This window comes from Nerophis lumbriciformis, linkage group LG07 (genome assembly GCF_033978685.3).
Source record: "Nerophis lumbriciformis linkage group LG07, RoL_Nlum_v2.1, whole genome shotgun sequence".
NCBI lineage: Eukaryota > Metazoa > Chordata > Actinopteri > Syngnathiformes > Syngnathidae > Nerophis > Nerophis lumbriciformis.
Window position 1 is genome coordinate 12,903,434 of NC_084554.2, and position 12,956 is coordinate 12,916,389.

Consider the following 12,956-nt stretch of genomic DNA (forward strand, 5'->3'; position numbering starts at 1 on the left):
AGAAACATTTTAAATTATTGAGGCTATTAAGTGTGTGTTTTATTTGATTACACGATTAATCGAACAAACCAATGGATAGAATACTCTAATACTAAAAAACTTGATTGTTGCAGCCCTAATTCGATCAGCATTTTTTATCATTGCAAAATACTTTGTATGACCTTTTTGTTATTGTTTACAACAACTCAGGAAATGGGTCCCTGGACACATGATGACTTTTAAAGGAAAAACCCAAGTACTTAAATCAGAGCCAATTAGTAGGGCGTAGTTTAGATGGTCAGCCCAGGAAGAATGCGAGATTGCAGCTGATTTGAAATCCGAGCGCACTCCAGGCAGCCACCTATCCGTGACATTCAGCAGCTTTAAGGAGTTCAGTAGAGACAAGCTACTTTGACAAACATTCCCAGTCCCTAAAGGATTTCGCAATGTCGGAGTCGGCTCAATTCAGGCTAATTTAACCCATCCCAGCTCAGAATTGTGTTAATAACCAGCAAATTCCCCACATGTTTGGCCAATCAGCGTTATTTTGGCCAATCAAATTTGTCTGAGTGGTGCTGTTTAAACAAAATTATGTTTCAACAAAACATATGTTTGTTTCTTGTGTAGACGAAGCAGAAACAGTAAAGTGTAACAATATATCATACTCCCGTGTAGCCCAGACCTACTTCCGTTTCCATCTGCTTTCTAGTTTACATGTATTTTTAAATGTATTTAACCTTTATTTATCCATGGTAAAACAATTATGAACATATTTTCAGTTGCAATGCTGACCTAGCAAAGAGGCACTCAATGTTTATTTACTGTATATAGCCCTAATGTCATGACTAGGACTGTGGCGTGGTTTGTTCTCCCGAGGTGCAAAAGATTTGAACCAGATGTGGCGTGAAGGTGAATACATGATTTATTTAAACACTATAACTACAAAAAAAAAGTACAAACGAAAAGCGTGCACAGTGGCGGAGAAACAACTTGGCTATGAAAACAAATACTTGCACAAAGGCAGAAACTATGAACAAAAAAAAAAAAACTAACTGTGGCATTAATAAACAAAACTTACTTGGCATGGACTAAAGGAGCAGCATGAACGATGGACATGAAAAAAGTGTCAGGAATGTGCAGAAGCATAAATGCGGGATGTCACCAGAAAGACAAACTGAAAACAATGAACTTAAATACTACAGACATGATTAACGAAAACAGGTGCGTGACTCAAAACGTGAAACAGGTGCGTGCGTGACAGGTGAAAACTAATGGTTGCTATGGTGACAAACAAGAGTGCACAATGAGTCCAAACGTGGAACAGGTGAAACTAATGTGTAATCATGGAAACAAGACAAGGGAGTGAAAAGCCAGAAACTAAAGAGTCCAATAACTAAACAAAACAAAACATGACTAAAACAAAACATGATTACACAGACATGACACCTAAATCACAAGTGTCTCAAAGGGCTGCACAAGCCACAACCACATCCTCTGTTCAGATCCCAAATAAGGGCAAGGAAAAACTCAACCCAGTGGGATGTCAATGAGAATGACAATGAGAAACCTTGGAGAGGACCGCAGATGTGGGTAACACCCCCCCCCCCACACACACACACACAGTAATGTGCAATGGATGTCGAGTGGGTCTGACATAATATTGTGAGAGTCCAGTCCATAGTGGATCCAACATAATAGTGAGAGTCCAGTCCATAGTGGGGCCAGCAGGAGACCATCCCGAGCGGAGACGGGTCAGCAGCACAGAGATGTCCCCAACCGATGCACAGGCAAGTGGTCCACTCTGGACAGCCAGCACTTCATCCATGGCCACCGGACCTGTGTAACTCCCCCTCCACAAGGGAGAGGGGGGCAGAGCAGAAAAGAAAAGAAACGGCAGATTAACTGGTCTAAAAAGAGGGTCTATTTAAAGGCTAGCATATACAAATGAGTTTTAAGATGGGACTTAAATGCTTCTACTGAGGTAGCATCTCTAACTGTTACCGGGAGGGCATTCCAGAGTACTGGCGCCCGAATAGAAAACGCTCTATAACCTGCAGACTTTTTTTTGGCTCTGGGAATCACTAATAAGCCGCAGTTCTTAGAACACAGATTTGAACGCACCATTTACATGTTGGAGATGGTGAAGTATGGGGGGGGGAACATAAGTAAATGTTTAAGATGGACAAAGACTTTTCAAGCGTAAAATAACCATGGAGAATATCTGCAACTTGTCGACGACAGAGCAAGACTTTGCTGGGGTTTTTTTTCTATAATTATCATAATTTTTTACTATTATGATTTAATTAAAACCGTATAGGAGCTTGACAGTGAGCTCTGAGTATGTGCTTTTACTTCCATCTAATGTCTGTGCGGTATAAATTAATACAATATCAATAGTGTTTGTTTTTCTTCTTCTTTTTTTTTTTTAATCTTGTGCTTTTTGAAGTTAAGGTTACAAAGAACGCTTAAAACATTGATAACAAATTCATAAACCCACAAGTTGATTCAATGTTGTTGAACAAAGAAAGCCTTAATAAATCGGCACTTTTGCCGCAACTTAACGAAAACGCTGCAGCGAGTTCAGGCATTTCGGGCCATAGCAATCACAAAAAAAGCCTGAGAAATCCTAAAGGAACTGTACAATGTTTGAGTGAGCACAAACAGATAGCGCCATAGTATGTATGGGAAACACTGATGGTTTTAGCGTGTTAGCTGTATTAGTGACCGCAATATAAGGCCTGAAAGTGTTGAGTTGAGTTGAGTTTGAGTTTATTTGGAACATGCAAGCATACAACATGATACATCACAATCTCCAGTTTCTCTTTTCAACATGTTCGAAAAGGAGTAGGAAGAAGCAGAGCTTATTTAATCCTACCCCTTTTCTTTTACATAACAGTTGCTAAAACTTTTGTTCACTTCCTGTTCTCAATTTATTCACAATATACTCCATAAGTAATCACAATAAAATAAGTAAATAAATGTGTGACGTGAAAACGCAATGCATCATGGGTCTTACTGCATCGGAAGAGCATCTTTACATTAGGTTGAATGCAAGACTCTGTCCTAAAGTTTTGTGTTTTTTCTTTAACAAGTTCCAATCACCTCGCGAACTTGCGGCATCAATAACTGCCACAATGATCGCGTCAAGAAAAAGAACAAGATTTGGTGAGATTTGTCTCATTTTCAGCGTAGAAGCTAAGCCAAGGAAGTCGGGTTAGTGAGCTAATAAAGAGACGATGAATAGCAGCTGTAAGATGATCAACATTACTTAGCGCCATCACCTGGTACATGTTGGTGTTTTCACGGCATTTTCACACTGGTAAATTTGAATCAGAGCATGTTTTATTCTGTTTCACACATAGCATTAAGTATCATCAATCAACGTTCACTTATATAGCCCTTAATCACAAATGTCTCAAAGGGCTGCACAAACCCCAACCACATCAGGGCAAGAAAAAATTCAACTCAATGGGACAGCGAGAATACCTGGAAGGGACCGCAGATGTTGAGACCCCCCTCCAGGTGACCGGTGCATTGGATGCCGACTGGATATGGTTAATAATTTGAGAGTCCAGTCCATAGTGAGGCCAGCAGGGGATCCTCTTGAATGTAGACAAGTCATCCCGGGTCCCGACTTGGAACAGCTAGCGCATGATCTGTGGCCACCTGATATTTTCTCCACGTAGGAGAAGGGGGCAGAGCAGAAAAGAGAGGCGGTAGATCAACTGGTCTAAAAAGGGGTCTATTTAAAGACTAGAGCAGTGGTTCTCAAATGAGGATACGCGTACCCCTGGGGGTACTTGAAGGTATGCCAAGGGGTACGTGAGATTTTTTTTAAATATTCTAAAAATAGCAACAACTCAAAAATCCTTTATAAATATAAATAAAAACCTATCTTTTTTTCCAAATAGTTCAAGAAAGACCACTACAAATGAGCAATATTTTGCACTGTTATACAATTTAATAAATCAGAAACTGATGACATAGTGCTGTATTTTACTTCTTTATCTCTTTTTTTCAACCAAAAATGCTTTGCTCTGATTAGGGGGTACTTGAATTTAAAAAAAATTCACAGGGCATCACTGAAAAAAGGTTGAGAACCACTGGACTAGAGTATACAAATTAGTTTTAAGGTTTTAACGCTTCTACTGAGGTAGCATCTCTAACTGGCTTTTCAGAGTACTGGAGCCCGAATAGAAAATGCTCTGTGGCCCGCAGACTTTTTTGGGGCTCTGGCAATCACTAATAAGCCGTAGTTCTTAGAACGCAGATTTCTGGCCGGGACATATGGTACAATACAATCAGCAAGATAGGATGGAGCTAGACCGTTAAGTATTTTATACGTAAGTAGTAAAACCTTAAAGTCGCACCTTAAGTGCACAGGAAGCCAGTGCAGGTGAGCCAGTATAGGTATATACAGTACATAGGTATATAAAGGTATATACAGTATAGGCGTAATATGATCAAACTTTCTTGTCCTTGTCAAAAGTCTAGCAGCCGCATTTTGTACAAACTGTGAATCTTATAATGCTAGACTTAGGGAGACCCGAAAATAATATGTTACAGTAATCAAGGCGAGATGTAACGAAGGCATGAATAATAATCTCAGTGAAAATGGGACGAATTGTAGCAATATTACGGCGATGAAAAAAGGCTGTTTTAGTAACACTCAATGTATGACTCAAACGAGAAAGATAGGTGGAAGATAATACAGAGATTCTTTACTTATTTATTTAGTAGGATGTTAGTGATAGCTAAGCTAACTGTGGGTTACAAACAATGTACAGTATTTGGGGGGAAAAAAGTAATACCCCTATTCAGCGATCAATAACTGAGAATACTTAAAATATATATCACATTAATGCACAGTGTATTTCAGACTTTAAATATATTTAGTTTGAAACACATTTCTCCAGGAGACACCACACGGTGACAAGTCCGGCTGACTTACCTCTGAAAGGACGACGAGGTTTTGCACACACCCAAAGTTGGTTTGTTTGTAAGCCTTTACTGACTTTGCAATTTGAAACGTTTCGCCTGTGTGACTCCGTTGACGACCGGCATACAGGACGCGTTTGGCCTCAAATGTCGTCTAATGCAGTGGTCCTCAACCTTTTTGTAACTGCGGACCGGTCAACGCTTGAAAGTTTGTCCCATGGGGTGGGGGGGGGGTATGATATTTTATTTTATTTTATTTATTTTTATTTTTTTTGTCATTAAAAAATACAATCATGTGTGCTTACGGACTGTATCCCTTGCAGACTGTATTGATATATATTGATATATAATGTAGGAACCAGAATATTAATAACAGAAAGAAACAACCCTTTTGTGTGAATGAGTGTGAATGAGTGTAAATGGGGGAGGGAGGTTTTTTAGGTTGGTGCACTAATTGTAAGTGTATCTTGTGTTTTTTATGCTGATTTAATTAATTAATTTTTTTAATTTTTTTATTTATTTATTTATTTTTAATTTCTTGTGCGGCCCGGTACCAATCGATCCACGGACCGGTACCGGGCCGCGGCCCGGTGGTTGGGGACCACTGGTCTAATGGACATGCTCATATGGATCAATTCCACCAATTGAACTTATATTCTAAGGTGTCTTTGGAACAGGGGTCCAGTTTGTTTCGGTTTAGTACCTTGATTTTTTTCTTTCGTACGATCCTTTTTAATCCAGTTTCTCTTTCTCTCACAATACCGCTTGATGAGTACAGCCATGTAAACAAAAACGTTTTGTCCAGCAACAATAGCCGCCCAGCCCCCACAATACATTGCGAAATCCCGTGCCAGTTTGAGCCCTATATTGCCTCATTATGTCTCCAGCTTGTTTCCGTCTTAATTCCTCATGCCCGCCTTGCTAACTGTGGGTGTGATTTTTTTTCCCCCCTCTGCGGCTTAAAGAACAACCTATCAGATTTCAGCTGTGACGGGTTGAAGCACGTCTTTAAGGCCCTGAAGGTAACGTGGGAACCACAGGTTGTCCGCGCAACGTCACGTCCATTTGTGCTCCCCACCTTTTCGCCGGCGTGCACCAGTCGGCATCATGTGTTGTGCTGACGCTCCATGACACAGCGAATGAGCATGAGCTTGTGTGTTTGCGCCTTTAAGCTTATCTTGCATGAGGTTTCATACTAACAGCATCTTTGCTTTCATCTCAACTACAACCCTGCAGCCACCAGAAGCTTATCATTGTCCTCATCCTGGTTACATCATTAGTAGAGTGGCTGTTCCAGCTTCTCTGCATTACTTGTGCTCTACGTGGCACATTCTAATTTTATTTAATAAGTCCACATAAACTCATTGCGTTACGATACTCCCTATAAAACACATTGCTGTGCAGTCTAGGCGACTGTTAAGCGTCAGCACTTTTTTGTTGACTGCAAGCTTCACTGTAAGCCAATAAACAAAGCAGAATATTGATAGAATGGCACACTGTTATTTGAAAGGAAATACAATACAGGGACTGCAGATGGAAATGAGCTATTTAGCTATAATCTGGTACAGAACATTACTGTCTTTGATCTTAATGTTTCTGTGCACTGTCCCTTCAAATAAAGACTAAACTAAACAATAGAACAATCTAAGCAAATCCAAGCAAATAATACAAAACATAGTACTGCTTAACAGAAGCCTTGAGTGCATTATGGTAAGAATAAAGGACAATATGTAATTCTGGTGCATGTATTATGAGCTGTTGCATGAAACAAAAGGTGCATGCATTAGAAGGCCGGCAGGCACAAGACAAGAAAACAACGTTGAGAACTTGTTGAATTAGGTCCTGATGTTGAGCAACTCAAACATTGAAACATGTTGTTTTTTTTACCTTTAATCAATGTTGGGTTCTGACGTTGATTTGACCATTGAAATTCCCCAACACAAATTTAAAAGTTGAAACATGCTTTTTGACGACGTTTATTCAATATCAGGGAGTGACGTTGATTTGACCATTGAATGTTGGTCATTTCCCAACCAAAATTCTACAACACAAATTCCAAAAGTTGAAACAACATGCTTTTTGACGACGTTTATTCAATGTCAGGTTGTGACGTTGATTATTGCTATGTTGTCTATTACCATTATTGCTATGTTGTCTATTACCATTGTTGGTATATTCATTATTCCTACATTGTTGATACAAGTTATTGATACAGTGTAATAATGATTGTTACCTGTGGTAATGCCACTATGATACAACATCTGTATTATAATCCTTGAACAAAGTAAGAGTGAAACTCATGTGAATAATCACCGAACGGAGAACTGGGGGTGGGATTAAATAAATGATCTTCTTCCCACTCCCTTTCAGGCAAAACTGGACAATCATGCATTACATACTATACATTACCTTTTGCACTATATTAATTTATATTATATTGTGTTGTCTGTCAACTTTGTACTGTTTTATGGCATTGCCTGAAATAAATCAATAAATGAAAAGGAAAAAAAAAATTTGACCATTGAAATTTGGTCATTTCCCAACAAACAACGTGGATCCAACGTTAGACAACAACGTTGTCTCAATTTACAAGTACAACTATTTTGCAACGTTGTTTCAAAGTCCGTTTTAAAGAACATGCATGTATAATCAACGTTGTATCAATGTCTTGTGCCTGCTGGGTGAAGTGTTTGAAAGAAATACATGTTGCATTGAAACACTGTGCCTTATAAAAGGAACCCATAAGGAGCCTAAGTGACGTGTATGTAGGAAACATTTTAAGTGGCTCTCATGTGACAGTCGTGTGACTATCCCAGGATTTAACCAAAATGGTAAGCTGCCTCATTTCCAAAAGTGTATTTTTTGCCTTAGAAAAGGCATTTTAAAGCATGTGTAATGTTTCAAAAGATGTCACAGCGTCAACAATTGGCAAATACAATTTAATATTAATATTAGGTAATGCTAAATTCAACAACATTAAGGGATAGCGTACATTTCATCGATAGAACCTTAACAAATAAGTTATTACAATGTCCACAAACGACTTATGAATTGTGCAGTTCAGTTCAAATTTGTACTCTAGTATTTACATATTTATATTCAATGTGTTTGACTTGTCCTTATTTAATCAGGATACAAGGTTATTTGGTTCTGTGATGCAGGTCGGACCTCAAAAACTCGTATTGCGAAACAGCGTTGCCCACTGAAATGATTTAAAATAATTTAAAATCAAAATCAACAGCACAATTTTAACACATGACATGCATTTAAAAAATAAATAAATAAACTTTTAGATTCAGCCTCTCCATATGTCCATGAATAAATGTCCGCCGGCATATAATAGCTGGCATAATAGCTGGCATAATCGGCTCAATCTGCTTCAGTATGGAGCAGACTTGCAGTGCTACGCTCCAACTGCTTTGCCAAGTTGGCTACAAGTTCAGTCATGTTTTTGATTATTTATTTTTTTCATTCAATAAATGTCATCCACTTCTTCTTCCTCCCATGGTTGGATAACAAAGTTATGTCCATTCCTAGAGGTTAACAGTAACGTTTTACATTTACTTAAAGGGGAAGTGATCTTATTTTGGAATATTGCCTATCGTTCACAATCCTTATGAGAGACAAGAAGATACATTTTTTTTTTTTTTTTTTTTAGCAGTCTATCATGTAAAAATCGTCTCGTTCTTGGTGGCTAGCAATGCAACTACATGGAGCAATCCATTCTACCTCTAAATCACTTTAAAATGCATTCAAAAACCACCAACAATACTTCATTTACGTTCCGTAACCTGTATAATAACCAAGCTGTAGCGACATTGGTATTGTAAGAACTTGTTATTGTAAGAACTTTTTCTAGCGTAGTAACACATCGTGCGTGCTACGGAATTTGCCGTAAAAGCTAACTACAGCTACGTCAGCACTCGAAGCGCATTTGTGTTTGTAATGCACTAGAGATGTTCGATAATATCGGCAGTCCGATAAATGCTTTAAAATGTGATATCAGAAATTTTCGGTTTCAAAAAGTAAAATTTATGACTTTTTAAAACGCCGCTGTGTACACGGACGTAGGGAGAAGTACAGAGCGCCAATAAACCTTAAAAGCACTGCCTTTTCGTGCCGGCCTAGTCACATAATATCTACGGCTTTTCACACACACAAGTGAATGCAAGTCATACTTGGTCAACAGCCATACAGGTTACACTGAGGGTGGCCGTATAAACAACTTTAACACTGTTACAAATATGCGCCACACTGTGAACCCACACCGAACAAGAATGACAAACACATTTCGGGAGAACATCCGCACCGTAACACAACATAAACACAACAGAACAAATACCTAGAACCCCTTGCAGCACTAACTCTTCCGGGAGCTACAATATACACCCCCCGCTACTCCCTACCACCCACCTCAACCCCGCCCCCCCAAACCCCGCCCACCTCAACCTCCTCATGCTCTCTCAGGGAGAGCATGTCCCAAATTCCTAGCTGCTGCTTTGAGGCATGTTAAAAAAAATAATGCACTTTGTGACTTCAATAATAAATATGGCAGTGCCATGTTGGCATTTTTTCCATAACTTGAGTTGATTTATATTAGAAAACCTTGTTACATTGTTTAATGCATCCAGCGGGGCATCACAACAAAATTAGGCACAATAATGTGTTAATGCCACGACTGTATATATCGGTATCGGTTGATATCGGGAAAAAAATATCGTAATCGGTAATTAAGAGTCGAACAATATCGGAATATCGGATATCGGCAAAAAAGCCATTATCGGACATCTCTATAATGCACAATGCAATAAGACACCAATCTGTACTGACTGAAAAACATGAACAATCATATTACGGTAGCTGTAAAGTATTATTTCATGTTTTGTTTGTACACAGCTAGCCAGACAGCGTATGGACTGTAGTTGTATTAAGCATGACGTGCTGCGTGTATCATGATCAATATTATAGTGACTCACTCAATAGACAGTAGTGTATTTGATCCAGCTGGCTAGGGACGTTTTTTCCCGGTTTATTTTGGGTAAGCACGCCATTAATGTCGAAATAGCTTAGCTCCACAAGTTCCACATTTACAGCATCAAAGTCACGCCGACCTCACTCTCTCGGCTTCCGTCTGCTCCAACGTTTCGCCCTCTTCTTCCTGCTAGGCTTCTATAAACAGTAATTCATCCTCCGTGTATTCAGCTTCAAAAAAATAAGGCTGTGAATCCTCATCAGTCCAAAAATAGTCGTCTTCGTTGTCCGTTACTAAGTCTGCCATGATTAGAAAACAGTCGCGTTTGTTTCCGGAGGTAGGAACACACATTTGTTGCCGGTAGTCGGAAATGGAAACAAAAATAAATGCGCTGTGGAAATCAGAATATGATACACACATTATATCATATTGTTATGAATGTGTCTGTTACTACAATATGTACCGTATTTTTCGGAGTATAAGTCGCTCTGGAGTATAAGTCGCACCGGCCGAAAATGCATAATAAAGAAGGAAAAAAACATATATAGGTCGCATTTTTGGGGGAAATTTATTTGATAAAAGCCAACACCAAGAATAGACATTTGAAAGGCAATTTAAAATAAATAAAGAATAGTGAACAACAGGCTGAATAAGTGTACGTTATATGAGGCATAAATAACCAACTGAGAAGGTGCCTGGTATGTTAACGTAACATATTATGGTAAGAGTCATTCAAATAACTATAACATATAGAACATGCTATACGTTTACCAAACAATCTGTCACTCCTAATCGCTAAATCCCATGAAATCTTATACGTCTAGTCTCTTACGTGAATGAGCTAAAGAATATTATTTGATATTTTACGCTAATGTGTTAATCATTTCACACATAAGTCGCTCCTGAGTATAACATCGCATGGCCGGCCAAACTATGAAAAAAACTGGTGTAATGTGCTGATGACGTTATAATAGGGCTAAAACAGCTTAAACATAAAAAGAACATCTAACTTATTGTAACATGTTTTCTCTAATTTGGAAGTGGAATTCTTGTAAGATGACAAATGACATTGCATGATTTAAATGTTCTTTTCCCAAGTTTTTAAGGTTAACATTGAAGAGTCATTATAAATTATAAATAAATATGATGATGCTATAAATAAATGTAGCGATCGGAATGAAGCTCAATGTGACGGATTAAAAGTAGGGCTATTTTCCACAAAAATTTGCACAAAAAAAGGGAAAAAGTATGTTGCATTAAAAGTATTCTGACAAGTACAATGTATCCAAAAAGTTATTCAAGTAAATGTAACAGAGTAAATGTAGCTCTGATTACAATTCAACTTTTCTTATCATAGTTCTTCAATGAAGTCACGTAAAATAAGCTCGGAAAATATCGCTATTTGGCTTTTAGCCTTAAAATCGGTATTGAAGACCTGACGTGACGTCATACTTGCCAACCCTCCCGAATTTTCCGGGAGACTCCCGAATTTCAGTGCCTCTCCCGAGAATCTCCCAGGACAACTATTCTCCCGAATTTCTCCCGATTTCCAGCCGGACAACTATATTGGGGGCGTGCCTTAAAGGCACTGCCTTTAGCGTCGTCTCTCACCTGAAAAGGAGACTATTATATACCGGTATGTCTCTGTTATCCATAGGTTTATCTATAACCCATAAAGTAGGCAGGCACGGAGCTATTTCTCAGCGTGTGTTTATTCCAGCTGGCACGTTAATACACTGACACACAACATCCGGATTCCCATCATGCATTGCTTCAAATCTACGGCAAGTAGTAATGTCCAAAATTTCCAGCCGGCCAAACAATATTGGGGTGCCTTTAGCGTCCTCTCACCTGAAAAGGAGACTATTATACAGTATATGTCTCCGTTATCCATAGGTTTATGTATAACCCATAACACGGTGACCGAATGGATATAGTCACTCATGAACGGTCAGAGAAGCACAAGGCGGCGGCAACGCAGTATTATGGGCCACCTTGCAAGCAACATCCCGTTCTCATTTGCGGATGTTTTCAACAAATCCGTGAAGGATATGCTCCCGGATTCAGAGATCGCTCGCCAGTACTCAAATGGCAGAACAAAGGCTACTCAAATAGTGAAAGGTAAGTGTTTTTTTGTTTTTTTTAAGTAAGCAGCAAGTACAGTACAGTTAGTAGAACTGTGTTTTCATTACTGTGTACTGTACTATATATATATATATATATATATATATATATATATATATATATATATATATATATATATATATATATATATATATATATATAACCCCGTTTCCATATGAGTTGGGAAATTGTGTTAGATGTAAATATAAACGGAATACAATGATTTGCAAATCCTTTTCAACCCATATTCAATTGAATGCACTACAAAGACAAGATATTTGATGTTCAAACTCATAAACTTTCTTTATTTTTTGCAAATAATAATTAACTTAGAAATTCATGTCTGCAACACGTGCCAAAGTAGTTGGGAAAGATGCATGTTCACCACTGTGTTACATGGCCTTTCGTTTTAACAACACTCAGTAAACGTTTGGGAACTGAGGAGACACATTTTTTAAGCTTCTCAGGTGGAATTCTTTCCCATTCTTGCTTGATGTACAGCTTAAGTTGTTCAACAGTCCGGGGGTCTCCGTTGTGGTATTTTAGGCTTCACAATGCGCCACACATTTTCAATGGGAGACAGGTCTGGACTACAGGCAGGCCAGTCTAGTACCCGCACTCTTTTACTATGAAGCCACGTTGATGTAACACGTGGCTTGGCATTGTCTTGCTGAAATAAGCAGGGGCGTCCATGGTAACGTTGCTTGGATGGCAACATATGTTGCTCCAAAACTGTATGTACCTTTCAGCATTAATGGCGCCTTCACAGATGTGTAAGTTACCCATGTCTTGGGCACTAATACACCCCCATACCATCACACATGCTGGCTTTTCAACTTTGCGCCTGTAACAATCCGGATGGTTCTTTTCCTCTTTGGTCCGGAGGACACGACGTCCACAGTTTCCAAAAACAATTTGAAATGTGGACTCGTCAGACCACAGA

At 38.8% G+C, this 12,956-nt stretch overlaps 1 protein-coding gene across 4 annotated transcripts in view; it reads left to right on the forward strand.

The window, feature by feature from the left end:
- Window positions 1-12,956, forward strand: part of esyt2b (extended synaptotagmin-like protein 2b) — a 93,933-nt gene that overhangs the window by 63,192 nt on the left and 17,785 nt on the right. For 2 of the 4 annotated variants that reach the window (XM_061965799.1, XM_061965801.1), the window contains one exon: window positions 5,883-5,939. The exons of the other annotated variants lie outside the window; for them this stretch is intronic. In XM_061965799.1, the coding sequence (XP_061821783.1) occupies window positions 5,883-5,939 (57 nt within the window). The remainder of the gene's footprint in view (window positions 1-5,882; window positions 5,940-12,956) is intronic. 4 annotated transcript variants of the gene reach the window in all.